The sequence below is a fragment of the Lissotriton helveticus genome, chromosome 11 (assembly GCF_964261635.1).
Source record: "Lissotriton helveticus chromosome 11, aLisHel1.1, whole genome shotgun sequence".
NCBI lineage: Eukaryota > Metazoa > Chordata > Amphibia > Caudata > Salamandridae > Lissotriton > Lissotriton helveticus.
Window position 1 is genome coordinate 932,938,181 of NC_136072.1, and position 27,715 is coordinate 932,965,895.

Below are 27,715 nucleotides of genomic sequence, written 5' to 3' on the forward strand. Positions count from 1 at the left end.
ATCACCATGTGACATATTGCTCTGTGGTAGACAGTGACAAAAGTCATATATATAATCTTACAATGCTGAGCCAGTTTACAGGTGCAGTCCCCGCAAAGTATCCAATTTATATGTCGCTCCTGTCAGCAAACAAAACCCTGCACTGCAGGATTCAGCGTTTTATTTCAGGTGGTGATGAGTTTCGGTGTTAGCCTTTGTCAAACAGAGAGGCATGAGCAAGGATATAATACACCTTTGTTGAAAATTGAAAATCTGCACCTGGACTCTGTCATCTGTGAGTCTACCCTGCCAAGTGATGCCATCCCAATGCTGAACCCCTGAAAGTGGGCCTAAGAACTGCTGCATCTCTGCCGACCAGAGCATCCTTTAGCTGAACCGACGTATTTCCTCGGCTGAGCGTTGCATCCTTGAGCAGAACCGATGCATCACTGCTGTTGGTGGATTGGGCCAGGCACAGAAGGTCCGCATCGCCCTGGCATCTTCTGAACCTCTGCATGACCGCCAGCATGGTGCATCTCTGACCCGAGTCCTTGCATTCCTCAACGACGGCAGCTTGATGAGGCCGACAACCTCTGCATCGCAGCCTTGTAGCTCTTCGGAACTGATGCATTGCCTCAGCTGTGCACTGCACCCTGATGCCCGGACTTTACATCTCAAAGCCCCATCGACGAGATCCTTCATAACGATACAAAAGACCTTGCCCTGCAGCTGTGCCGCACCTCAGCACTGACACATCGCTTCGACTGAGTAATGCTACTTGCCTCAGATCCACGCAATGCTCCGCAACCAGGATTTAAATTACTTTGGTTAGGTAGGTCCAACTGCGTCCCTGTAGCTGACCCATGCTCCATCGTGGTTGACCTGAACTTTTGATTTTGTCCCAGTCCGGCGCAACCACATCTCCCAAAAAGCACCTTTTGCTCTTAGGCGCTATTCTTAACAAAAAGAAATATTGAAATACAATATCTCCAGTTCTACTTATTGGATTTTTTCATTTTGGTCTTGTTTTATCAATTAAACAATACTCTAATTTCCTAAACCTGGTGGGGGATTTTTTTGTGTGGTGTTTTCATTGTTTTTACATTTAAAAGTGTTGCACAAATATTTTACACATTGCCTTCAAGTTAAGCCTAACTGCTCTGTGCCAAGCTACCAAAGGGTGAACCGAGGTTAATTTGAGGTTTGCTTGTGCCTTACCCTGACTAGGATTGTGGTTGCTGTTGACCAATGCTCACACCCCGGTCTGCCAACAACCCAGTTTCTAACAACCTTCAATAGAGAGTGATGGATGAATAGAGCAGAGTATGTCTCCAACAGCGCCTAGTAAGAGCCAAGAGTGCACCTCAAACAGACTTTTCATAAGACATTTGGGTAGGACAGAGTAAATGTCTGGAGGGAATGTTAGCAGTTTGCATGGGCAGAACAGAGTACATCTCTAACAGAGCTTTAACAAGACTTATGAGTAGGAAGGAGCAGACCTCAAACTGAGTTTTAAAAAGACTGTGGAGTATAACAGAGTAAAACCTCAGAACAATGTTAACAATATGCATGGGCGGAACAGAGTACACCTCGTACAGAGTGTTAACAAGACAAATGAGTAAGGAAGAGTACACTCAAACAGAAGTTTAACAAGATATATGGGTATGACTGAGTAAAACCTCAGAAGAATGTTAACAGTACTCATAGGTTGAACAGAGTCCACCACCTACTGAGTTTTACCAAGACTTAGGAGTAGGAAAGAGTACACCTCATCACACAAAACAAAGGGGAAAGAGGTACTACTCCTTCACCTTCCTTCAAACCAAACATCCGATTACACAAAAGGGTGCAGGACGTTAGAGAAGTCCGCTGCAAAAGGTGAATGTGGTGCAGACGCTGTTTGGTAAAAAATGACCTCACCCACAAATTGTGGCATGCTTCATCATTGGGCTTTCTAACGACATCCCTGTGCAGACCAATGCCTGAGATGGAGCATAAGTGTGGGGAAGACAATACAAACAAATAACATCAGGGATCAAAACAAATATGCAGAAATCTAATTTAAAACTGGCTCAGCAATATCCTCTTTAAATTTTATTCCTTGATTTCCTGGTTCAGGATTAAAATTTATGATATATAGGATAGTGGAGTCGGGGCGAATTATTAGCCCTACACCCCTCCTATCTGCATTATTCAGTACACCTCAAACAGAGTTTGACATATGAGTATGACAGAGTAAACCTTCGGAAGGATGTTGAAATTACACAGAGAAACAGAGTACGCATTGAAAAGCTCTTTGAGAATACTTACAAGTAGGGAAGAAAGAGCACACCTCAAACAGTTTTAACAAGAGATACGAGTGGGATGGATTAAACTTTGGAAGAATGTTAACAATGCACATGGTTGGAAGAGAGTACACCTCCAAAAGAGCTTAATACATTACAATACAATAAGACTAATGCGTAAGAAAGAGCACACCTGAAACAGTTTCAAAGAACCAAAAGACAAGTCAAGTTTGGCAGAATGCACCCTGGTGGAAGAGATAACACCTGTAACAGTTCTCTAACTAGACACATGAGGAGGAATGAGTTCACTTCCGACAGAGTGATAACAAGAAATATGAGTACATATTACAAGCTCTAACAAGATACCTACAAAAGAATACTAGCAATACATAATAAGTAGGACTGAGTTCACCTCTAACAGAGCGTTAACAAGACGTGAGAAGGACAGAGTAAGCCACCCTCAGAGCTTCAGCAAGGCACATGAGTTGGGCAGTGTGCTCCTTCAACAAGGGCCGGCCTTAGGCATGTGCAAGCTGTGCACTGCACAGGGCCACCAAACCCCAGGGGCCACCACGCCGATATATATCCTTAATATAATAATCTTCTGTGGGTGGATACATATTTGCGTGGTGTCCCCTGGCAGGGATTTGGCGGCCTCCGGCTCTGTTCCACTTCCAAACACCCTAACCCCCCCTCTTCACTGGCCTCCGCGCTCGCCCCGCCCGGACCCCCTCTTCCGGGGCCCCCTACCTACGCTCCCTGCCCAGGGCCACCATGAGCCTAGAGCCGCCCCTGCTTCAACAAACCCTTTTCTGGGCGTATGAGCAGGACACAGCATACGTCCAATAGAGCCTTTTTGTATAACACATGGCTAAAACAAAGCAACTGTTCATCAGAATTCTAACAGGACATTTGAGTAGGACAGAGTACATCTCTAAGAGCGTTGACTAGACATGAGTAGGCAAGAGTATATCTTAAACAATGTGTTAACCAGGCAGATGTGAAGCACACAGAACACCTCCAACAGGACAGCAACCAGACGTGAGTAAGACACAGTACACTGCACCAGAGCATTAATGAGATAAACAAGCAGACTGAAGTGCCCCGAACTCAGCTGTAAAAACACATAAATAGAATCGAGAATAAAAATTCTTGAAAAGAAAAGTGTTTTCATGCCACAAATATATGTATTCCTCGGAGAGCGCTTCCTCTGGATGTGTTTGGATCTGAGGGTATGTGTGTGACAGAAGCTACACTGACTTGGTGAATCCATCCTATAATGTCACATGAATAATGTTCAGTGGTTGATTCTGTGTGAGTAGAATATATGGTACTTGGAAAGTGCCTGATGGAACAGGAGACGGGGGGGGGGGGGGGTTGCTGAGCGCTGTTCCTGTATCTTGAGGAGACCCTCACCAGTAGGAAGACTCTAAGCCTGGGTTTGTTTAAAGCCATGCTTACATACTGTCCATTATGCAGCCTCTGCATCTCAGCCACACACTTGGTTTTAGTCCCCCTTTCTAGGTCCGGTGTTAATCAAGACCTTTTGATTGTATAATATACTTACCTAAAGGGGCTTTCAGCCACCTCTATTCACCCATTGGTCTGTGTTTATGTCATTCACATTTTGCTTCCACCCACTACAGCATATAGCATGGGGCAGTGTGGCAGCCTATTTAATCCACTGGTTAATTTCAATTTGAGTGACTGCATTTTGCTCTCTCTTGAGGGACACATCCACACACAACCTAGTTCCCTTCAATGCTAGTGTTTTTGTTTTTAGTTTATAATTGATTTAGTGTTGCCTTTGTGTTTAGAGCCTGATATGATAGCAGGATGCTTCTGATGCACGTTCCATCTTTAGCAGAACCCATCGCCTGCCAATGCTGTGGTAAATTCCATTGAAGTGTTTTGCTTGTATGACTGCAAGGCAGATCGGATTTTGTCCATTTGAAACTGTTTTTCATTAAGTTTCACTCTTTTTTACTTTTTTCTTGCGCTCCTCCTTCCCTAATTTTTCTCTCCTAATCTAATTCCTTCCTTCCTTCCTCCCTCCCTTCCTCCCTTCTTCCTTCCCTCCCTCCCTCCCTCCTTTCCTCCCTCCCTCCCTTTAAGATTAAGAGCTGAGATAAATCCCTTTGCTTGTTAGAATGGGGCTGTACTCCTGGCTCTGCCCTAAATGTTGAGTCTCTCGCAACTTTTGTTTCTTGCTCTTGGATTGGACTATTTAATGCCAGGACACCCTAGTGTAGCAGTGCACTTTATAAATCCCATAACATACCTGCCCCCCTTCTCTTCATGCATTTTATGAGCATGGCTCAAGCCCCCACATTTGTGCCCCCAAGTATTGCATTATGTTTTTCTTACTTCAGAGAGACTGGACAAGAGGTAAACTCAAGCACTTAACCTTCTGGAAACCTTTTGGTGGTGATGTGGAATTGATGTTACATGTTCAAATAAGATTAGACAGGTAGGAACTAAAATGCACGAAGTAAATGAAGTATATGTATAGGCCCATGGGAAAGCCGAGTCCCCGTGCAGGTCTCACACATTCACAAATGTCAAAGTTGAAGATGTAAATTTAAGCTCAGGTAAGACCAGACACATATAATTTTCAAGATTCATAAGGGTTTCACTATAGATACACCAACATTCGTTCAGTAAATCTCTGTCTCCTGCTTAGAGCGTGTGACAGTAGAAACACACATATTTGTTGAGTCACCTCCTAAAAGGAGTGTTCACATTTTTTCTTCCTGGAGTAAGAGCCTGCAGTGTGTCACTGAGGCAAAAAGTTTACTCTTACAAAGTTGAAATTGTGGTTCATAAGGATTTATCATTCACTCGGTGATCTCTGGTGCTTCAAAGACGCGATCAGGCAAAATTATTACTTTTGCATCTTCACTCTAAAAATCAAAACCTTAGTGACACGGAGACAATCCACAGCAATGAACAATTTGCATGAGATTTGGTCTCCAGCCTACAGTAAACTCAGAAGATATTGAATCTGTGAAACCATCTTGTTACCGCATCTCATCCTGGTTGGCGTCTCGCAGCTGCAGATCCATCTGTTAGGTGAAACAGGCACCATGATTGGAAGGCAGTGATATCATGTGGCTCACTGTGCTCTGCATCATCGGCACAATGCGATTCATTACACCATGTTAATTATTCTGCACTTCGACATTTGATGGATACAAGAGCATTTGAGCACATCTCAAGGACTCCGTGTCATATTCCTTAATGCTGGTGATGGAATATACACAACTTTTTCAGGAGAAAAAATTGGGAGTGAAACGATTTTGAATCTGTGTAGAACTACATTTCCTTAGGAACAATAAGGAACAAAGCCAATGTTGGTAAAAAAAAAACATTTATTAAGTTGGAGGGGATATCATCACTTGTGAAATAAAGATGATTCCATATACATTCAGAGGTGACTGAATGATGATTCAAAACCACTTCTTGGCCCACATTTAGGAACACATACCTAACTCTCTCCAAAGAGACAAGTACTTAGAAGGAGTTTTTTGAGAAGCTAGTAGTAAAGAGAAACCATCTTAGATGGCAGTGACAAGCTCTTGAGAGAGAGATACGTTGGCGACCTGTGAAAATTGGAATAATCACTATCCCAGCATTAGTCTCTAAAGGTGCATTAAGTGCAAGTGATGTTTCAGTAAACTGATGGAACACTGGCCAAATAGAAAGTATGTTTCTAGCAGGTAGGACCATTGCGGCGATAATAAGGGTCTCTGGAAATTAACTGGCAATTGAGAAGAAATCCTATCTATGCATGGCAGTGACACTGCAGGGACAGAGAATCAGAGATTGCTAATATAAAGAGTAGGGGCACAGAGTAGGGAAGACTGGGAGGGTATCTACAGAAGGAAGAAACTGAGCCATTGACTTAAGAGAGGTGAAACACGGGTGGAAGGTGTAGAGGAAAATGCAAGTTAAGGAATAGTTAGGGTCATTGGGGAACTAAGAGTCATAGGACCTTATTATGAGTTTCTACGGTCCTGGTGTGGGTGGCATGCAGCTGCCCCGCTCCAGGACTGCTGAAAATCATCCTCTCCTGCCTGACAGATTACAAGTAATTTTGTGGTCCGGTAGGCGTGGTGGTTCCATGGCAGTGCTGTTTAAAGGCTCAATGTCATGCATTCCTTCCCGTGCAGGAACTGGGGGTGCATAACAACACAGGGACACAGCAGGTGCCCCCCTGCATGCACCCCTGTGCACAGAGGCACAAGGGGGACTTGCCTCACCGCCACTCTTTTCATGGCGGTGCGACTGCCATGAAAAGGGTGGTGGTGATGCAACTCAAAGTATGCTCGGCGGAGCTGATGTGGCACCGCCGAGCATATTTTGGCCTCGAACCACTGCCAGACCACCTCAGGTTACTTGATCCACGGCAGTAGCAGCGGTTTAGTGGCAGTCCGACTGCCACACTTATAATACTGTAGGCAGTCCCACATTGTGGCAGTGGTCGGACCGCCACCATGACTATCGCAGTCCATGGGACCACCGTAGTCTTAATAAGGGCCATAGAAAGCTGAAGAGTTTATTGGTTGTGTTTAGGCAGGAGAGAAGGTGTACGAGAGGAGAGAGGGAATGACGAGGGCCTCTAGAAAGCAAATGCAGTGAGGCATTAATAAGGACCATTGCAAAAGGCTGAACAACAAGGAAATTAAAGGTTGCTGTCTGAGGAGGGATGCTAAGAATGGTAGTCTTTCTGATGTATGGGTATAGAGATGAGCCTGAGGGTAGAACTGAGGGGACAGTGGGTTCATTTGGCGCAAACTAGGTCCTCATCTCCCGGAACTCTTTATTCAGACTGTCAGTCTGACATCCCGCGAGTGGACACATGGTGTTCTGACAACATGGAGTGAGTTTCCAACCATAGGGCACAGAAGATGTCTGGTTGTAGGTGCCTACAGGAGGCATTTGTTTCCTTGATTTGCACAGAGAGCTGCTGGGATAGGAAAGTTACTGACCATTTCTTGCTGTGATGCATAAGGAGACAGAAGAAGCCCACGGGTGAGACAGACCAGCGTGGGCACAAGGATGTCTGGAGAGTGAGAGCATAAATGTAGGAGTCTACAGGGAGGAGTAAATGGAAGAGGCACTAATGAGACATGCAACATTCGCACTTCCGGACATTCCTATCACATCCAGCTGGGGTTGCCACATTATATTTGCAAAACTACATTGACCTTTTTCGGCACCGGACACAGTTTATGCCCTCATGGAACAGCCGAAGTATCCAGACCCAAACACAATAAGAGCCGGTATAGGGAAGATTTATCTCCATCTCAAACTGATCAACCCAAACTGTTTTAGTCAAACCCCAAAAAAGTGGCAACACTACTTTTGGCATTGTTGATTTTACCAAGTGACATGTTGATGAATTCGAGTAATACAGAGGCGAGGGAGGGGTTGGGATCACGTGGCCCAAATTTTGAGGTACAAAAAATATCGAACTCACAGTATTGACTACAGCATCAAGATAAAGAGAATTGGGGTTACGAACAGCAAATCTGTATTTCCCTATGGATTGACAATATAGCCGTCGTCAAAATTGTGGCTGCAATAAATTTAATTTTTTTGTAAATCTTAATTTCTTTTTTCCTGATTAACACATTTGTGTACATTTCTGAACAATATAGTGATATACATCTTCTACAGAACACCACTTTGTACTCAGCTAAATGAGTGACGTTGTTAGAAAGCATTGGGATCCTATTATTTGAGACACAGGTTGCTGTGGTGGCTGCTTTATCCCCTGCAGTGAAGTTGCATTGTAGGATGTATCAGTAGCTCCCAGTTGGTTTGCATCACATGGTGTGGACATCTGACCGACTGTGCGTCCCATCCCAGTGATAATCTGTTCCCCATCACGGTGAAAGTCTCAGCCCACTCCCACCATTAGCCTAATGCCAAGGTCTGTGCAAGTCTGGCCACAGTACCTGTGAGTTTGATTCAAGCACCACAGTCCCACTGGGGGTCTAATCCTTTGAACTAATGTATCAGTGAGAGTCTGATGCCAGTACCACACTACCAACCTGAGCCCCCCCAAAAGTTATGTTCTGATCACAGTACCAGTGAGAGTCTGACCTCAAAGATAGGATGCCAGTAGTACCCATCTGTGGGGGTGGATGTCATCTCAAAAGCTGTTTGCGTATTGTGCCAGTCTATGGGTGAGTCTAGTTTGAATCTGTATGAGAGTCTGGGTTACTGTCCTAGTTCTTCTCTAGACCTGTACCCATGTGAGTCCGGTCTAGGCTCTGGCATGGTCCTTGCATGTATCTAGTCTTGAAACCTTTGTGAGTCTCGTCCTGGCCTCTGAGACGTCTGGCCCCAGTCACAGTGTCTGTGTGGCCCCTGTTCCCATATGTGTCTGGCTCCAGTGTCAATATGTCCCAGTGTGTGTCTGGCCCCGGTCCCAGGGTCAGTGTGATCCCTATGTGTATCTGGCACCCGTCTCAGAGTCACCGTGGTCCGTGGGTATCTGGTCCCAATCCCAATGTCAGCATTGTCCCTGTTCCTGTGTGTGTCTGGCTACAGTGTCAATGTATTCCAGTGTATGACTGGCCCCAGTCCCAGTCCCAGCGTGGCCTCTGTTCCTGTGTGTCTCTGGTCCCAGTCCCTCTTAGTCTGTTTCCCACCCTGGTGTGAGTGTTGTCCCTGTTCTTGTGTAAGTCCGGCCACGGTCACTGACTTGGAATTGTCCCAGCCTCTGTGAAATTTTTTCCTTTACTAGTCTGGCCCTGGTCCCAGTCCCGGTGTCAGTGTGGTCCCTGTATGTGTCTGGCCCCAGTCCTTGCGTCACTGAGGTCTGTGTGTATCTGGTCCCAGTCCCAGTGTCAGCGTGGCCCCTGTTCCTGTGTGTTTCTGGCTCCAGTATCAGTGTGTTCCAGTGTGTGTCTGGCCTTGGCCCCAGTGTCAGCATGGCCCATGTTCCTGTGTGTCTCTGGCTCCAGTCCCTCTTGGTCTGGATCCCACCCTGGTGTGAGTGTTGTCTGTGTCCTTGTGTACGTCCGGCCACAGTCACTGTCTTGGAATTGTCCCAGTCTCTGTGAAAGTATTTCCCTTACTAGTCGAGCCCTGGTCCCAGACGAGTGGGGTCACTGTTCCGGGACATGTCTGGCCCGATTCCTGTTCGAGTCTGTTCCCAGCCCCAGGTTAATCTGGCAGCAGTGAACACCCAGGGCTTTATTCTCCTTATTTTTCACCCTATTCACAATGGTCTATGGTTTGGGTTATCTGGCACTTCTATCAGATCCCACCCCATTATCCAGTCCATTTTTGGTTTGTGAACCAGAGTAAGGGTATATTATCTGGCCTTGAAAAGCACTCCTGGATAGATGTTAAATTCCCTTTCTCCGTCCTTCCTGTTGCTGACATTGCAGTGGAAGGTGGTTGTCAGGGCTGGAGGCTACGTTTGATTTCCACTGGAGGAGATTCCATCATTGAAATATCATTGCAGCTTGTGACAGTAGTCTCCGGCTCCTCTAAAGTTTTCCAGATCTACAGGAGAGAGAAGATAGAAAAGCAAATGAATGTTCACATGGAGCTCCAGGTGCCAGATAAATATTCAGAGTATTTGTTTGCCCTTGGAACTCTTACCCAAATAAACGCAGCACTTCTTTCAAGGATCTAAAATCTATTTAATCAAAGAATTTGCCTTCACAAAATTCATCACTTAAATCAATCAAGAAATTGGGTTATTGATTGAGGGGTATGAAAACCCTACTCAAGCAACTGCCTCAATCCCTGTCAGGGTGAACCACAAAAGTCACTAAATTAACCTGTGCTTATCCCTCTGCTAGCTTGGCACAAAAGGTGTCATGCTTAACTTAGAGACACTGTGTTAACTGTGTTGAGGCACACAAATAGTAATAAAGTGAAAATGCAACATAAGAAAAATTCCAAACCATTTAAGAAAATAAAGTACATTTTAATAAATAACGCAACACGACAATAAATTAAATCCAGTTAGTAGAACCGGAGTTATGAAATTTTAAGGTTTTCAGTGAAACCTAGCACCTAACCGATCAAATCGCCAACCGCGGTATCTGGTCACGCAAGACCGTGGCAAAGTCAAAAGTTAAGGTCGACGGCGATGGAGCGCGGTTCGGATACACGAAGTGGATTGGGCCCTATCTCAGCTTACCTTGGGACTTAGAAGAAATGTTGAAGAAAAGTCCAGGAGAATGTAAACTTGAGCGGGGCATGGCAGCAGGCAGTGTCCGTGGAGGTGTCGTTGTCCTCAGGGAGTGCTGAGTAATTTCCCAATGAAGCTGTCGATGATGGTAGGAAAAAGCTCAGAGCAGGCAAAACCGGATTTCCAGGCTGAGGAAATCTGTGGGGAGCCTGTCGTCGAACTCAGTGAAGATGTTTACCTTTGTACTAAGACAACGTTTTGCAAGTTAAAAACCTCCTGCAGGTCAAAGCTGCACATCGTAAATGAAAAAGGCTCTATGAGGCCGGATATCGTCCCTTGGAGGTCCTGCTGAACAGGATTTGATGCTACAGAGTAGAACGTGGTGGGAACTATTGCAAAGTAGAGCCCTCTGGTGTTGTATCTCGGGCCGAACGGCTGGCAGGTTGGTTCTTCTGGCTCTTTTTGGTGACAATTTTTCCAAGTTCCAAGTTTTCCAAGTTTTAGAGTTAGACAAACGTAGCACCTTTCACAACATTTTGTAGGGTCCAGAACCTGGGCGGCACCACTTGGACTGTTAGGACTCGCTCCAGCAGAGACGAGGTGTAGGGTTCAAGGTCTCTGGACTTTGCCATGTCCCTGTAGCTAACACAGGAGGCCAGCAAATTAGCCCTTGAAGTCACTCTAGTAGTCCTTGGATCAAGGAGATGGTCCACCTCTCTTTCAAGCAGCCAGGCAGGCCTCAAGCAGCACAGCAGTCCTCTGGGGAGCAAGGCATGCCTCAAGGAGCAGGGCAGTCCTCTGGGGTACAAGACAGTCCTTCTGAAGTCTTACAGAGGTCCAGGAGTGTGTTGAAGAATAAGATGTGTTCTAGGCGTCCTTGAAGAGGGAGAATTTCCTATGCTACACCCCACATTTGGTTCTGGAAAGTTCTTCTTTTCCCCTGCCAAGTCTTCAAGAAGTCTGGAGTAACAAAAGACTGGTGTCAGGATCCCCTGTGTTTGTTTTTGGAGACAATTCTTTGAAGTGTAAGGGGGTCAGGGAACAGTGCCGCCCCAGGCTGTCCTGGCAGAATGGCTCATCCTACCAACAGCTAGTAGCCTTTGTCTCACTGGGAGGAGTGCACAAAGAACAAAAGCTAAGCTGTTCACAGTAATGTGATTTAGGACACTGGCGGCAGGCACCAAACAGTTAGAACAAGAGCATGCCAACTTTCTAAAAATGGCATTTTCAGAATTGTGATTTAAAATATGAGTTTGCCATTAAAGAGGATTTTAAATTATAATGTGTTTGAGTCCAAATTTGATATCCCTATATGCCCCAATCAAAAGTTAGCACTTCTTAAATGTAATAAAGTAACCCAATGTTAACCTATTGGAGAGGTAGGCCTTACAATAGTGCAACATAAATGTAGGAATGTTTCACTACCCGGACATGTAAACCTCACAAACGCATGTCCTACTGTTTACATACAGTGTACACTGCCCTATGGGCTTCTTGGGCCTACCCTAGGGGTTATTTATATGTATTGAAAAGAAAGGTTTAGGTTTACGAAAAGGTGTATTTTGCCAGATCGAAATGGAAGTTTAAAATTGCACTACAGAATGTAATTGCAGGCCTGAGCCAGGCTTTAAAAGGCTACTTTAGTGGGTTGGACAATGAGGGATGCAGGCCAACTGGTTGCATTTAATTTGCAGGCCCTGGGTCCATGTGGTACAACATTCTAGGGAATTGCACATAAACTAAATCTGTCAATCAGGTGTAGTCCAATTTTACCATGTTTTAGGGAGATAGCACAAGCACTTTAGTACTGGTTAGCAGTGGTAAAGGGCACAGAATCCTAATGTCAACAAAAAGGAATTCCAGAACTCAGAAAGGGTCAAGTCAAAGCATTTGGGGGAAAACCAAACCAAGATTGTTGTGGAGGGTGCAGGCTCACACAGGCAGCAGTAACTCGTCGCTTGCAGTTGGGGGCGGAGTCCCGCAACTAGGTCGGGCCGCTTCCTATATCTGCCGAATCACTTCCCCATGCCCGTGGATGCGTGACAACAGAGCGGAGCGTTTGTGAGTCAGATCTTACCCCGCAAGACATACTCTTTTTAAAATTACTGCGTTATTTGTTTTTAGCTATTTTTAAAAAATAACCTATGTTGTGTTAATTGATTGCTAATTTGCACACTAAGATCATTTCTCTTACCTGCCTCTCCTGTTGTGTCTTGCCGCCTGCACCCCGGTCCACCTCGGGCTTGCCCGATTGTTGTGGAGGGTGCAGGCTCACACAGGGAGCAGTAACTCGTCGCTTGCAGTTGGGGGCGGAGTCCCGCGACTAGGTCGGGGCCGCTGCCTATATCTGCCTATGTGCTATCCGTCGCGCAGCGGACGCGCGCAGTGGGCGCGCCGCTGGCGCGCCTTCAAGCCAGTCGGCGCGCCAAAGGCAAGCCCGTCGGTGCCAGTCCGCGGCCGGCCGGGGCTAGGGGGCCCTCACCATGCCAGTTTTTTAACCTATTCCCGGGAGCAACTTTACTCAGTCTAAGCCCCTGGCCGCTAAGTGCCTTTACCATTGAGGATATTGCCAATCTTGGCCTTAACCAAGCCAACCTCATCCCTTCCCTCCCCCTGCCATCTTTCCCAACCCCCCAAACAACTGTAGCTGTCCCCCCTGCCCTGTCCTGTCCTGCACCGACCATCTCAGCCTTCCTCCTTAACACTAGGTCGGCCGTCAAACATTATCTTGAACTATTTATCTTTTTAGACACTGTCAAACCAGATCTCTTGTTTCTTACAGAAACCTGGTTCTGCCCAGACTCTCTGCCTAATGTGCAGCTCTCCCTTCTTCTTATTATGTCCTACGCGCCAACCGATCCGCGGGAAAGGCCGGAGGCGGTGTTGCCCTGGTTGTCCGTTCTGGACTCCACTTCCAATTGTTATCATCCCCCGCCATTATGGCGGTCGACTGTTTAGTTGTTCGGTCGGCCTCCTTTTCTACCCCCATTACGTGTGTACTTGTTTACCTCCCCCCTCAGCAGACACCGCACTTTATCTCTGCCATCCAGGATCTACTGGCAACTCTAGCAGTGAACAACTCGTCTGTTTTGCTGCTGGGGGACTTTAATTTTTGGCCCTCTGATCCGGCTGAGGATGCGATGTCGAAAGAATTTACTGAACTCCTCCTCAGCACTCAACATACTCAACATACCTGTCTCCCCCCCTGTTGTTCCACCTTGTTCTTGGTCCGATCACTTCCTGATATCTTTTTTCCTTGTCCAAAGTCTTGCTAAAAGACCCCCTCTTCCCAGAAACACATGGGCCCGCAATTGGAACCAGGTAGATGTACCCTCTCTTTGTTCCTCTCTCCTAGCTTCCTGTCCCAGCCTCACTGATCTATCCCCTCTATCCCAAGCAGACACCATTAACAACTGGTTGTCCACTGCATGCGACCTAGTGGCCCCACTCAAACGCATTAGAACCAGGCGTGCACATGACGCCAACAGATGGTTTAACGCAGAGCTTAAGGATAAGAAACTTACTGTACGGCAGGCAGAGCGTGCTTGGAGACGCGCCTACTGCCCCGTACTGAAACTGCAGTACATTTCCGTATCCAACTAATATAAAAAAGCTATCCTCCTGGCTAAGACCAACTACTTCTCCTCAAAAATCCTCTCGGCTGAATACCAACCCAAGGAAATTTTTGCCACCGTCCATGAGTTGGCCTCTTCGGACAGAGCCACCCTCAAACCTTCCCCCTCCCAATCCCTCTGTGACTCTCTTAACGACTATTTCATTGAGAAAATTATTGCCATCAAATCCAACATTTCACCGCCCCCCCTTCCTTCACTGACCTCCAACCCCCGTCCAATCTGTCTTTCCTGGATCACATTCATCCTCTGACCAGGGAAACCTTTTTGGCCTTGATTATCAGAGTCAAGTCTGGATTCCCCATCGATATTTGCCTGGCATATGTTCTAAGGGATATCTATTTGGCTTGTCCCTTGCCTCCTCTCACCTTTCTCAATGATTCCCTGACTCAGAGCACTGTTCCTGACCTTCACAAATCTGCAATCATAATCCCTATTCTTAAGAAGCATGGCGCCGATCCAACTTCCCTTCCCAACTACCACCCCATCTCCTTTCTCCCGTTCTTGGGTAAAGTCCTGGAAAGCCACGTCACTAAAGTTTTGAGTGCCTTTGTGGAGGATAGCGGCAGTTTAGCCCCCTGCCAGGCGGGCTTTCGTCCATCACACTCCACTGAAAAGGTAGTTCTTTCTGTTATGGACAAACTCAGAGAGGGGATGGATGTCAACACGCCCCAGGCATTGGTCCTCCTTGATCTATCCGCCGCCTTCGACACGGTTGATCATTCCATCCTTCTTTCCCATGTCGAGGCGGCCGGCATTAGGGGACATGCTCTGGCCTGGCTTACCTCCTTTCTGAGTGGCCGCACGCAGGCTGTCCATCTGCCCGACTTTTCAGCTACTCCACATAAGGTTCAGTGTGGCGTCTCCCTCAGGGCTCTTCCCATTCCCCTCTTCTTTTTAATTTATACATTTTCCCTCTCATTTTCGGCTTACAGCAGATGGAGGTCACGGTCTTCAATTACGCCGACGACCTCCAGCTCATTTTCAACCTTTCTTCCTCCCCCGAGTCTACTCACAATTTCCAATCGGTTATGATTTTTATCAGGGACTGGATGAACTGTAACCACCTTAAATTAAATCCAGATAGAACTGAACTACTGCTCACAGGTGGCAGCTCCAGTCCCTGGACCCCATTATTTTGGCCCCCCACCTTGGGTACCCCTCCCTCACCTTCCTCCTCAGTCAAGGCACTAGGGATCACTCTCAACAATCACCTCACTTTTCATTCCCAGATCAGTTCAGTAGTGTCATCTTGTTTTTTAATTATTCGCACCATTCGTAAGATATCCTGTTTTTTTTCTTTTTCTGCTCTTAAATTGATCCTATTGGCCATGGTCTTGTCACGCCTCGACTATGGCAACATCTTGTACAATGGGATCCCTGCCTATGATCTTCGGCGCCTTCAAATGGTCCAAAACCAGGCTGCTCGACTCATTTATGGCCTCTCTAAATCGCACCATGTCACTCCTCTACTTAAATCCTTGCATTGGCTCTCTATTCGGGAGCGGGCCCTATTCAAGATGGGCTGCACGGCTTTCCAGGCTCGCGCTGGAACTGCTCCAGCCTTTATTAATTCGGCAATCAAAATCTACGCTCCCAGTAGGGAGCTGCGTTCCTCTACCCAGTTCCTTCTGACTGTACCCCGTTTCAGGAAGAAAAGATCTGGGGGCGCTAAGTTCTCCGTCCTTGCTCCCACCTTCTGGAACACCCTTCCTTGCACCATTAGATCCATGCCCTCTTACCTTGAGTCTCGCAAAGTCTTAAAGACCCTACTCTTTTCACAAGCCTTCCCGGTCTAAGTATCCACTCACTGCCGCCTGGGTCCGTATCCATAGCGCCAAGAAACCGCCTGGTAATCGTGCGCTCAATAAATACCTTAACTTCAACTTCACGAATATCAGGTCTAACAATTTATAAATAATTTAAATCTCTAAGCTTTTTGGGATATCCACTTATTGCTTCATCAGCTGTACTCATGTATCAAATATATTACAATTTAAATACTGAAACTCATATTTTCTATCTTACTTTTTTCCAAATCAATGTTAAAGAAAACACGTTCATAACTCATTTAGCAACGCGTCCCATAAAATTTAACATTGGGTTATGAGAATTGCCATTCGTATTTTACTTTCAACAATGCCCCATAATGCCGCATTAACTGACCATTTTCCCAAAAGCGGTCACCATTAGTACCTTGGTCTCTGCATATTTTCCTTTAGCTGTAGCTGCTCTTAAGCCTTTTCTTTCCTAAAAGACTCCCCCACTCCCATTCCTATTCTATTGTATTCCCAGAGTATAGTCTAAGGAAAATCATCTAATCTTTAGTTAAATTCATGCCATTGAACAGACTCCAGTAAAAGTCTTTAAACATTCTCCCAGTAAAGTATTATGCATATGTCCCCACTCCTTCCCGAGACATTGAGCATCTGAAAAATATTAAACTTCATTTGAGCACTATTATGCAAACTCTCCAAAATGCCTCGCTAGTGTTGACATCATATCCTTATTCCAAATGTTAGATTTCATGCATTTTGACATTTGTTCTACATATGCATTCCACGTGGGTGTTTCCAAATATAAATTATATATGTTATATCACACATAGCGTTTAATGTCCTTGCTACTTTTAGATGTTTAAAAATTGGTCTTAATTCACCCTTCAATAATTTGAACATCTCTTTTTTTCTCTCCATATTGCAAATATATAATACCTGGTTGTGCCTGTTCTCGACTCTGAAAGGCTACACATTATACCCTTATAGCCCGCCGTAGCGGGCTATACCGAGCCGAAGGCGAGGGCCTTTAAGAAGGGAGCGGGACTTTAATAGCCGGTATAACCCAGCTACGAAGGGCTATAAGGCTATTAGAACATTCTGCCACTAGCGGGAAGAATGTTCTAACAAACAAAACAAAGGCCTCTCGGAGCCCGATGGGGTTTAAATCCCCTCTGGCTCTGTGAGGCCTTTGTGAAAACAACATTGGAATGTTGCTCTGAAGGCCTTTACCGGTCTGTAGAAGCATAGAGCACTCCATTGTATTCAATGGAGTGCTCCACATTCCAGTGTTCTAATGCCTATTACAGCATGCAAGACATATTTTGAACCTTTTGACTATTTGGTTTTCAGCATACTCCTCTCGCTAAACAGAGGAGGGTGGGATGCTTTCTTCCCACCAGACCCCCTGTAAAAGCCCAAACCAGTTACAGCCCCTCCACAGAGATCCATGGAAAACCCCTCTTTGTACAAACTACATCTCTACCAGTGGGAGAATCATGTGGTGTACTTTCCCATGTGCAATCAACAGCTCTGTCCTCAAGCTGAGTCCATGATACATTCTGACTTCATAGCAACAGCATCCTCTGTGTTAGGGAAAGAGTCTGCATCATTCAGCCTGCAAAATGTAGTTAGCCACATGGTGGTCATTTAGGTGCAGATGCAGAACATTTGCCCAAAATGGTAGGTGGCCCATCTGCCAACCTTGCGCTCCCCTAGCCCCATTTAGAGGTTGAGGAACTATTAGATTTTTTGCTTGCGGAGCCTCAGCCTGCTTCACTAACAGAAATCATTGATTAGCACATTTGTTGCGTCACATTAGTTCAGAGTTCAAAACAGATGATGTACAACTGGTTTGCAACCTTAGCTGCCCAGTGCCATCTATGAATCTCTTCATAGTGCTGATACCCTCCCATCTGCCAGGACTGGATGGCTGCTATGACCCACTTCTACCAGTTTCTCCTTAGTTTGCCTACCACACTTCTATGAGTCTCTCTTTGGAGTTAAAGGCCTCTCTGACACCTTTCTCCTAATTTCTCCTTGGTGCTGGACGATTACTATATCCCACTAGGCTCTCCTTTTATTGCTGGAAGGCTTCTATGTGGCATTTATGCCTTGATTGTTTTATGACCGAATATTATGTCAAGAAAGATTGTCTGACATAAACACTCTGTCCTAAATAATGTTTACAGAAATATTGTTCAATTGGGTCTAGACTTTTTTATTATTACCCTTAACGGGGTGATATTTTGCAGGAGATATTTGGGACACAATATTTATGTCAGACAATATTCTAACGCTGATATCTGATACCACACCGCCTTGACACACTTCACCTCTCGCTTTATACAGCCTTAAGGGACTTCTCTGCTGCCTTCCTAGCAGTCTACATTAGTGCTGAAAGGTTTGTCTAGTGCTGTTCTATTGTGCTCTCGTTAGTGCTGGAAGGCTTTTCTGAATTGATGTATGTATGTATGTATGTATGCAGAGCCATTTGCAGACTGCGAACACACCTGGGAAGCAACAGAGTACTAAACCATGCATGAGAGTTCAAGAGTCAAATTCAGCATCATTTACACGGAGGCTGGTACCAAATAAGGGGGGGAGTTGAGGTGAGGGTTGTAATTCTCCTTGAAAAAATATCTGTCTTCAAGTTCTTTATGAATTGCAGGAGTGTCAGACCTCTTTTGATGTCGATTGAGACATTGGTACAGATCCTGAGTGTGTAAACGGAGAAGGCCTGTCTTCTCCGTTTTTAATCCTTGACGTCTCCATCTCAAGTCTGGTATGTAAGTATGTATGTATGCATGCACGTGTGTGTTATTTCTAAAGCATGAACCTAAAAGGCAGTGGAGCGTTGTTTATGGTCAAAGTTCAGCATAAATTCGATGAGTGTTAGGAGAGGTTGCTGGGTAGCTGATTGCTAAAGTATTGTCAGATAGTGTTCTGTCTTCAAATCTTTCTTAAACTGAAGTGGCATTGGGGTGGTCCTAAGGGATTTGGGGATATTGTTCCAGAACCTGGGTGCACAGATGGAAAAGACCTGCTGCCATGTTTTTTCTTTATTACATTTCTTAGTCTGCAGTCATATGGTGTCCTGCCTGTGGGTGTGCAAAGAACCACCCGAGATGGAGAGCTAGTCTGAAAGATTAGTGGGGGTGGTGTTCATAATGATTTTGTAATTGATGCAGCTCTGTTTGAAGATAGTGAACCACCAAGGGTAGACAGTGGAGCTCTATCAGGATGGAGGTGATCTGTTCCTATTTCTTCAGGCCCTGAATGAGACTTTCTGTGGAAGGTATGATGCCCTTAATGGGTGCCAGTGTGTAGTAGTGTGTTACCAACCCAGATGCAAGAATAGAAGGGCTTGAACAGCAATTGTTTTTTGGATGAAACAGCTTCACCTTCCTAAGAAGAGAGCAGGGACAGCTTAAGGATTGGCCACGGTACACTTTTGATTTTTAGTCAGCCAAATCAGGGGGGTGGATCTCAGTTGGATCCTAGAGGGATCCGGGAAACATGTTCTGAATTCTAGGTTGATTAGGTCTCCTACCAACCTAGGGTTTTTGAAAGCTAATCCAATACAGTCGTATGTATCCCCCGGGAAGCTAAGCCTTTCTGCACTGCTGATATCCTCCCTAATGACAGACCTACAGCTTCTGACATACCTAATCCAATGAATAGCTTTGTTAATTAGAGATTCAGTGGATTTGTGGGCGCTACCTAGACTCAATTTGGGGATATTAACCAGGTACACCATAGGCGACTTATTTAGGTTGGAATTACGATGGGCAACGTGCATACTAGATGGAACTAGTTTGGCGGCTTGTTGCAATCTTGCTGGTTTTTGTTCAACAAGTCTCGCTGTTGCTGTACAAACTCCGCCCACCTTCCCAGCTTGCTTTCTTCCTGAGATTACTACACCACTCCCTTTCATTCACGATTAGTATGGGGAACTCCTCTTCCTGATCTAACCAGCTCACTAAGAGGGGTGCTTCTAAGTTGAGAAACACCCATAGGAGTTGACAGGGTAGGAGTGGTCTTGATACGATCTCCCGCCTGCAATCTATTTGGACCAGACGATTGGGTCGCTACAACACCTTCTGAACGATGTCCTGAGCCTGGATCTGCCCTCAAACTGTTTATCACATCTGTCAACCGCTCAATTTTGGCCTGCATTCCTTCAACCAGGTCACAAAGGTGCTTTACAACTTTGGCGAGTGGATTAACATTTATCTCCAATTGCTGATGAGACTCAGAAGAACCAGGCACATGGAGTACACCATCGCTTAGGGGAGGAACTGGCGCAAGCCCTTCTGAGCTGGTTTTGGGATGGTGGGTTTCTATTTGGGCTACTATTGAGAACCTGTTACTGCAAGGCAAAGTAGTTGCATCGTCGGGACTACAAGCGGGAGCTGAATAAGGTTGATCTAGAACTGGATTAAGGCCCCCCTCCTCAGAAATCACAGGATTAGTCACGCTCCCTGCACAAGCTTTGCTCAAAAACATATCAGGGATGACCGCAATGCCCCTCTTTTGGGCCTTTCCTGCAATAATAGGCGCATTGGTCCCACCCTCTGGAACCATCTCATTTGTGTCCGGAGCTGAAGTTAGTAAATCCTCACAGTCTTGCACCAGTCTATCAATCCGGTCCATGACACAATTGCTACCCGCATGAGGCAGACGCTTTTTCTGGGTTTTTACCTTCGGCCTCTTGGCTTTTTTCCCTCCCTTAGCCACCCCACCAACAACCTCATTCGCATCCTCGGTTGTTTTCCTTTTCCCCATTGGTATAGAAAATAAATCTGGGGCAAGTAGCAATGAGTGCACAGTACCTTAGATGAGAAAATGAAGGGGGGATGGCCCAGCCCTAACTCCTTCTGCCCCGGACGGCCACAGACGGTCCCGCCCTTGTCCCGGGCTTCTCCCGGCGCTGCCCGCGCGCATCCCGCGGGGCGGGAGGCATTCCTCTCTCTTCAAGCGCCTCCGGGCGCGTCTGTCACGTCACTGGTGCGCCGGGGCAGCTGGGAGCTGTAGTTCTCCCGCTGCTGGTGGATCCGGCGGTAAGAAACTACAGCCGTTGCCCTCACGGCGCGGGTGTTGCTGGATCAGATGCCGTTGCCCTCACGGCGGTCAGAGAAGAAAACTAGGAGCGGTTCCCCTCACGGCGTGCTAGAGGTGAGTGACTGTGTGCCCCAGAGCGCGTTCGGCGCTCCTCTCTCTTCAAGCGCCTCCGGGCGCGTCTGTCGCGTCACTGGTGCGCCGGGGCAGCTGGGAGCTGTACTTCTCCCGCTGCTGGTGGATGCGGTGGTAAGAAACTACAGCCGTTGCCCTCGCGGCGCGGGTGTTGCTGGAGCAGATGCCGTTGCCCTCACGGCGGTCAGGGAGGAAAAGTAGGAGCCGTTCCCCTCACAGCGTGCTAGAGGTGAGTGACTGGGTGCCCCAGAGTGCGTTTGGCGCTCCTCTCTCTTCAAGCGCCTCTGGGCGCGTTTGTCGCGTCACTGGTGCGCGGGGCAGCTGGGAGCTGTAGTTCTCCCGCTGCTGGTGGATCCGGCGGTAAGAAACTACAGCCGTTGCCCTCACGACGCGGGTGTTGCTGGAGCAGAGGCCGTTGCCCTCACGGCGGTCAGGGAGGAAAATTAGGAGCCGTTCCCTTCACGGCGTGCTAGAGGTGAGTGACTGGGTGCCTCAAAGCGCGTTTGGCGCTCCTCTCTCTTCAAGCACTTCCGGGCGCGTCTGTCGCGTCACTGGTGCGCTGGGGCAGCTGGGAGCTGTAGTTCTCCCGCTGCTGGTGGATCGAGCGGTAAGAAACTACAGCCGTTGCCCTCACGGTGCGGGTGTTGCTGGAGCAGATGCCATTGCCCTCACGGCGGTCAGGGAGGAAAATTAGGAGCTGTTCCCCTCACAGCGTGCTAGAGGTGAATGACTGGGTGCCCCTTGGTTTTCTTTCCAATGTATTCTGAATGTGACGTCTATGGCTATGGCTAGGGTGAATCCAAGTGATTTTTCAGGCTGAATCTGGGTTTGGTTGAAGCTTGTGGTGAACAAGAGGGTTCAGTCTTCATTGTGTTGAGCTTATTTAGATGCTAGTCATCCTCGATTAGCTTAAGGTATGTTTTGACTCACCGAATGTTATTCATTGAGAAAATGTTGAGGTTGAGTTGAGTATAACGGATGTATGTCACTACAATGCGGGCTATTACCACGCGTGCCATTACAACGCTGTTTTTACAACGCAAGTCGTTACAACGACTTGCGCTGTAAGGGCTGGATAGTGGAATAGTTTAATTTTCGATTCCAACTCCAGCCCACGTTGACAGTAGGGAAGGTGTTGGAATAGAAAATTAAACTATTCCTTTGCCTCCAGCGCAAGTCGTTGAAACGACTTGCATTGTAAAAGCAGCGTAGTAATGACAGTGCGTGGTAATGCCCGCGTTGTAAAGGCTGTCCCCCAATATAACTGGCGTACTACTGGATCTTGATGTTGTTGGTGGGTAGTATGGATCTGAGTGGTTCCATGTGGAAGATGAAGATAAAAGGGAAGAGTATAGAGCCCTGAGGTACCCTGAGGTGGTTTTGTACAAGCTGGTATTGATTGGTGACTTAGGAGGTAAATTAAAGCAGAACTTTGTCAGGTAAGGCCAAATGTGTTTCCAGGGTGTGGATCGGTGTTTGATGACTGATTGAATTGTAGGATGTAGAGTGGTCAAGCAGCACTATCAGATGGGATCAGTTTTCTCATTGATGAGGACTGTGCTGTAGACTACTTAGAGTAGTTGTCTCCAGCCTGCAGGGTGGTCTGTAGCCGGGTTGATAGTTCCATTGAAGATTGTTCTTGCTGATCTGCTTCTGTAACTAGATGGGGATTGCTTTTTAGGTCTCGCCTGTCGATGCGCATGCGCATCGAGCTTGTGAGACTATTGCGGCTTAACAACTCTTTAACTAACAAGCAAGGAATCGTGGCGATTCCTTGCAGTGCCCGTGACTTTTAAGCTCAATGCGCATGTGCATTGAGCTTAAAAGCGCGTGCACATCAGTTCCCTCAGCCGCAATCGCCGTCTGTTCCCTCAGCCGCATTCCTCCGACACCTTTTGAAGTGAAGCTTAGCTTCACTTCAAAGGCCCCGGCTTCTTCACACCCACATGCCGCTCTCCCCGCTCCGCCCCCTCCCCTGCCCGCCATGTGCATTTCTCCTCGTACTTTCACTCTCGTGTCTCTCCTTGTTTTTTTTTGGGCTCTGCTCACATCTCCCCCTCCCTTCTCCCCCTTCCTTTTCGTTAGTTTCATTTGCCTGTACTTCTCACTAGACACTTATTCCGAATCGCTGACACATGCTGCTCTGCTTATTTTATGGTAGTAGCCTGACACGGGCATTAACATACAATACAATTCTGAATTCAGCCGGCGCACACGTATAATTTGAGACGAGACACGCAATGAGCCGCTATGCTGCAGTCAGCCCTTGTAAATCATAAAACTCGTCAACCACAGATCACTCCCAACCTGCAAAGTGGCCAGCCACCCTCATAACCGTATTACTCAGAACATTGTCATTGAAAAAACACTTCAGTGCATGATATCTGGTGAAATGCTACTTTCTTTTGTGACCAAAAGAGGGCTCCCAGGAAAAAATTATAAACATTCATTTTGATGTGAAAAGGCCTCTGCAATTGAATATTTCTTAGTTATTTATACGAAGGGAATGACTTTTTGAAGCAGTTTTTTTTGTACATTCGTCACATATTTTAAACATTACACAGTCTACTAGCTGAATGTCTCTCTCCTTCTCGGTCTTTTTCCTCTTTAATTCTCGCAGTAAACAGACAACAGGCGCCACTGGGCCTGTGGGCAGACAGAGCCATCCTGCTTGATTGATGGCTTTGCATTTCCATGTGTTCACAGTAAACATGCCCGAGGCGCCAGTCGAGCACAAGGCACACGGTGACATCCTCCTTAATTGTTGTTTCCCTTCTGAGCGGAGTCACTTTATGCTCAACTGCATAAAACAAGCATTGGCATAGCCAATAGGTCTCGCCTTTGGGACCTTATTAGTATTTAGTTATGCAGCGAGACCTATTGGCTATGCCAATGCTTGTTTAATGATGTTTCCTATAGAGAGTAAGTGGGTGACAACACTTATAGATAAACCTAGTCACTAGTGGTAGACACTGAAGACACACTTTCTAACCTCTAGCACATTTTCAGCATATACCTCTGCTTTATTTATTTTACACTTTTCTAAAGTAGAAACACTTAGATGTGCCTTACATTACAACAACTGTGGAGACGGAGGTATCCGGTTACAACTAACACGCAGTATGCACACAATTATATCAGAGTATTGTCTTAAATTATTACTAGACGGTATGCTATGCAATCGACCGGTGACCATGTAGGCAGCAATTATAACAATTAGTTTAGAGGGTTCTGAAAAGAGGTTTTGAGGAGGATAAGAGCAGGTGAGGGGGATCGGTATTAAGGCTAGCCACCGAAGCAGCGCATTACATCCTTCTCCTCTTCCCTCCTTACCTCCTCCTCCCTCCTCCTTCCTCCTCCGTCTTTCTTCTTCTTTTTTCTACTTCTACTTCTTCCCCCTCCTCTTCCTCTTGCTCTAATGGGTCTTACCGGGCACACACATCATCCCTCAACACCATCTCTTTAGTGCCGGGAGCCTACCTGCTTATGTTTCTCTACTCTCTCCTTTTTGCTGGTAGGCTTTTTGCTGCATCACTACGCATCTACAACTCAGTTCTGGGTCTGGACTCTGCGTCCCTTGTTTCCTCAGTCACTGTGCCAATGAGGATCTCCCAATCGCATTCTTCCACATTCTCCATGGAGAGCAATCCAACAAGAAAGGACAGAAAGACTCACCTGGTCAAATTTACGCCCGCTGTACATCTCGTCTTTGTTCATGAAGGTGAGTAGGATCCAGTCACAAAGGAACGAGCCCTGGAAGGGGGAGCAAAGACAGTGCGTTCAATCCTGTTTGTCTTGAGCGAACATGATGCATCTCTTCAGATAATCAGTGACACTACACATCTTTACACTACTTTACTCCTAAGAAAATAGGTGTCAGATTCTGGCCACCTACTGCCACTATGGTGGCCACCACTGGAACACAAGCATGTTGGCAGTAGAGGGGGCACAGTGAGGAAGAGAAAAACAGCCAAGTGGTTTTTAGAAACTGTCAGCAGGTTTCAGCACATAAAGCACTTAAGAATTGCTCTATTGCACAACACACAATTTCCAAACTACTCATTATTGTTTTGAACTCAAATAAAATTTTTAGACATTAAATATACAGCCATAACAGCCTCTACTTCCTGCATTTAGAGTTTGTCAGAAGCTCTTTACCATTTGAAAGGGATTATCAACTAACTGACCCTGTGGACAGTTCAGTGGATGTTATTTAGCACTACAGTTTTTCTCTTCCTTGTAGTGTTGTAGCATTTGCATTTTTTTAAACAAATGGCTTTTGTTCTGCCATTGTGAATGGAATGACGTGGAGGAAGAACTACCTGGTTTGACGGCAGTGGATTCTACTATATGACCACTGCCTGGGCAACGAAACACCAACTCCCTAGAGACCCACGCCCACCTCCAGGGGCCTCCCCCACACTGCCTTCCAACTGTGTAGAACATAGATGCATGTTCATGTTTAATGTATCCCATCCATTATGATAGCAGCACCCTTATTTCTAAGAGACTTCCAGTTTGTGCAGAAAAGGGAAATGAGATAGCAGGGACTACTGTGCTAAACCCAGAATCGCATTCGGAGACAAAGTGGTGAAGCTGGGACCAGTGTTCAGGAGCTCTGGCAGTACTAGATTAATCTCTGTGTTTTAAATAGGTTTTCTCCTATAAAATGCATTTTATTAATCAATTAATGCATTCATGTAATAGTGAAGACCTGATCTAGTTCAGTAACAGAATATTTAAAAAACCAGCAAATTCTCGATTTACACCTATGCTGATATACCTACTTGCAGCAGGAGGAGACTTCTCCACTCTGGCAAGGTCCTGAATTAACTTTGCAAGAATATGGTGGAGTATCCGCTCTTCAATCTAGGATGGCGGATCAACTACCCTGTTGTTTTGAATATCCCAGCGGAGGACCGTCCTGGAAACGGTGGTGGACTTTCATGCATGCTAAGAGGCCAATCCATCCAGCATGTTAGGTGCCCACAGTTGTTTGGGGAAATTCTGCCAGCAGTGTAGGGTCTTGGTGGATTTGACATCAGAAGCCTTAATTACACAAAGTGACTCTTCCCATGCCAGATGCAGCCTTTTTGGTGAGGAAATCTCTACCGATCTGGTGTAGAACTCAAAATTAGGCAGATATCCACCAACACTAAAGTAGAGGAAGGATATAGTTCGGTCCGGTCCATATGATGTAATCTGTTCTTAAAAAATATACTAGAATGGAAGATCTTTGCAAAAATGTGAAGAAAAACACAATCAAGAATGTGTCTGACTCAGTGGCCACATGTTCAAATCCCAGCAGCTTCACCCACCCGGATAGCCTTCAGAGGTAATAAAACTAGTACCCTTGAGTTGGATACCAAACAAAATCTCTTAAATGTCACCCTACGGGAAACAGTACACTTTATAAATGATCATGTGAGCTGCACTGCATTAATGTGCCATTTTGGAACAAAGATTCTACAAGCCGTTCAGAGGATTTTTTTTCTTTTTTTAGAGTTTTATATAGCGCGAACTAGACCTGAGACATCAAGAATCAGCGCCCTTTACATGAGCACCAGTTTCATTATAGATGGACAGATTAATTTTTGTTAGGCACAGGGATATTAAGTGATTTGCCCATAATCACCGGATGTTGAGTGTCATTGCCGAGACTCAAACCCGGCTACCTAGCTTTGAGGTTGACCGCACAAGCTGTAAAGCTACATCCTCTCCTTGTGGCCCAGATTTACTATTGTTCCTGTAATAGTGCACAGCTTGAACACTTTCAGCACTATGATGTGAGAATGCAGACATATTGTGGAGTGCCAAATCTACAAGGAGCTGTGTGCCAATGAGGTCATCGTCAGTGCTCGCTCACAAATACCAGTTTAGCGCATATCTAAGGACTCCGTTACAGCGCAATGATCATGGCAGGACTAGTCGTAGCGGGTATTGGGCATTTCCCCGGGAGGTTGGAAGGATGGGGGCCGATTTTGCAGCTGAGGGGGCCGTTTTTGTTCCTAGGGATTGGTTTTGCAGCAGGGCTACTATATCAGCCCTCATTAAAAAAAAAGTAGCAGGGGGGCTGGTCTGTCAAAATTGCCAGGGCTGCTTCGGGTGCCCAGTCTGGCCCTGGCAATTGTAAGGCAATAGCTTCTAGCATAGAGTCTCTATGCGATGATAACCCGCAAAAGGGTAAGACCCGTAAAATGTATATATTTGCTTAAATAACATGTTGAGCCAGTGAGCACCATGCCATACTCGGCTTGCACGTTTCTTGAATGTGGTTTCATTTGTTGTTAGGATTTCATGCAATGCCAGGTCATGCTATTTTAGTTGATTGGATTTGCATCAAATCCCATGACTATTTGCATGAGCTACATCTCGTTATCCCCCTCTCTATACATTAGTGGGGGTTGGCCATGTGCAACTCAGTGTTTATTCGCACTAGAGCTACGTCTACATTTGGCACAGTATAGCTTTTTTTAAACAGAATTCATTAAAACTGCAATTTGCACTGCGTTTTTTAATTTTTAATTTTTTTTATTTTCAAAAGTTTTATATAGCACTGACTAGACCCGGAGGTATCAGAGTGCTTTACATGAGCATCAGATCATAGTTACAGATTACAAAGGTTACATAGTTCTTAGAGCATGGCCACGTAGTTACTTGTAAGGTCGAGATAACCAATAAGCACAA

The 27,715-nt window shown here is 46.1% G+C and overlaps 1 protein-coding gene across 1 annotated transcript in view; it reads right to left on the minus strand.

The window, feature by feature from the left end:
• Nucleotides 1-6,868: 6,868 nt before the first annotated feature.
• The window catches only part of P2RX2 (purinergic receptor P2X 2), a 185,821-nt gene continuing 164,974 nt past the window's right edge, over nucleotides 6,869-27,715 (minus strand). The window contains exons 11-12 of the mRNA XM_078666011.1: nucleotides 24,704-24,781; nucleotides 6,869-9,788 (exon numbers count right to left, since the gene is read on the minus strand). Of these exons, the coding sequence (XP_078522137.1) occupies nucleotides 9,684-9,788; nucleotides 24,704-24,781 (183 nt within the window). The 3' untranslated portion in view covers nucleotides 6,869-9,683. The remainder of the gene's footprint in view (nucleotides 9,789-24,703; nucleotides 24,782-27,715) is intronic.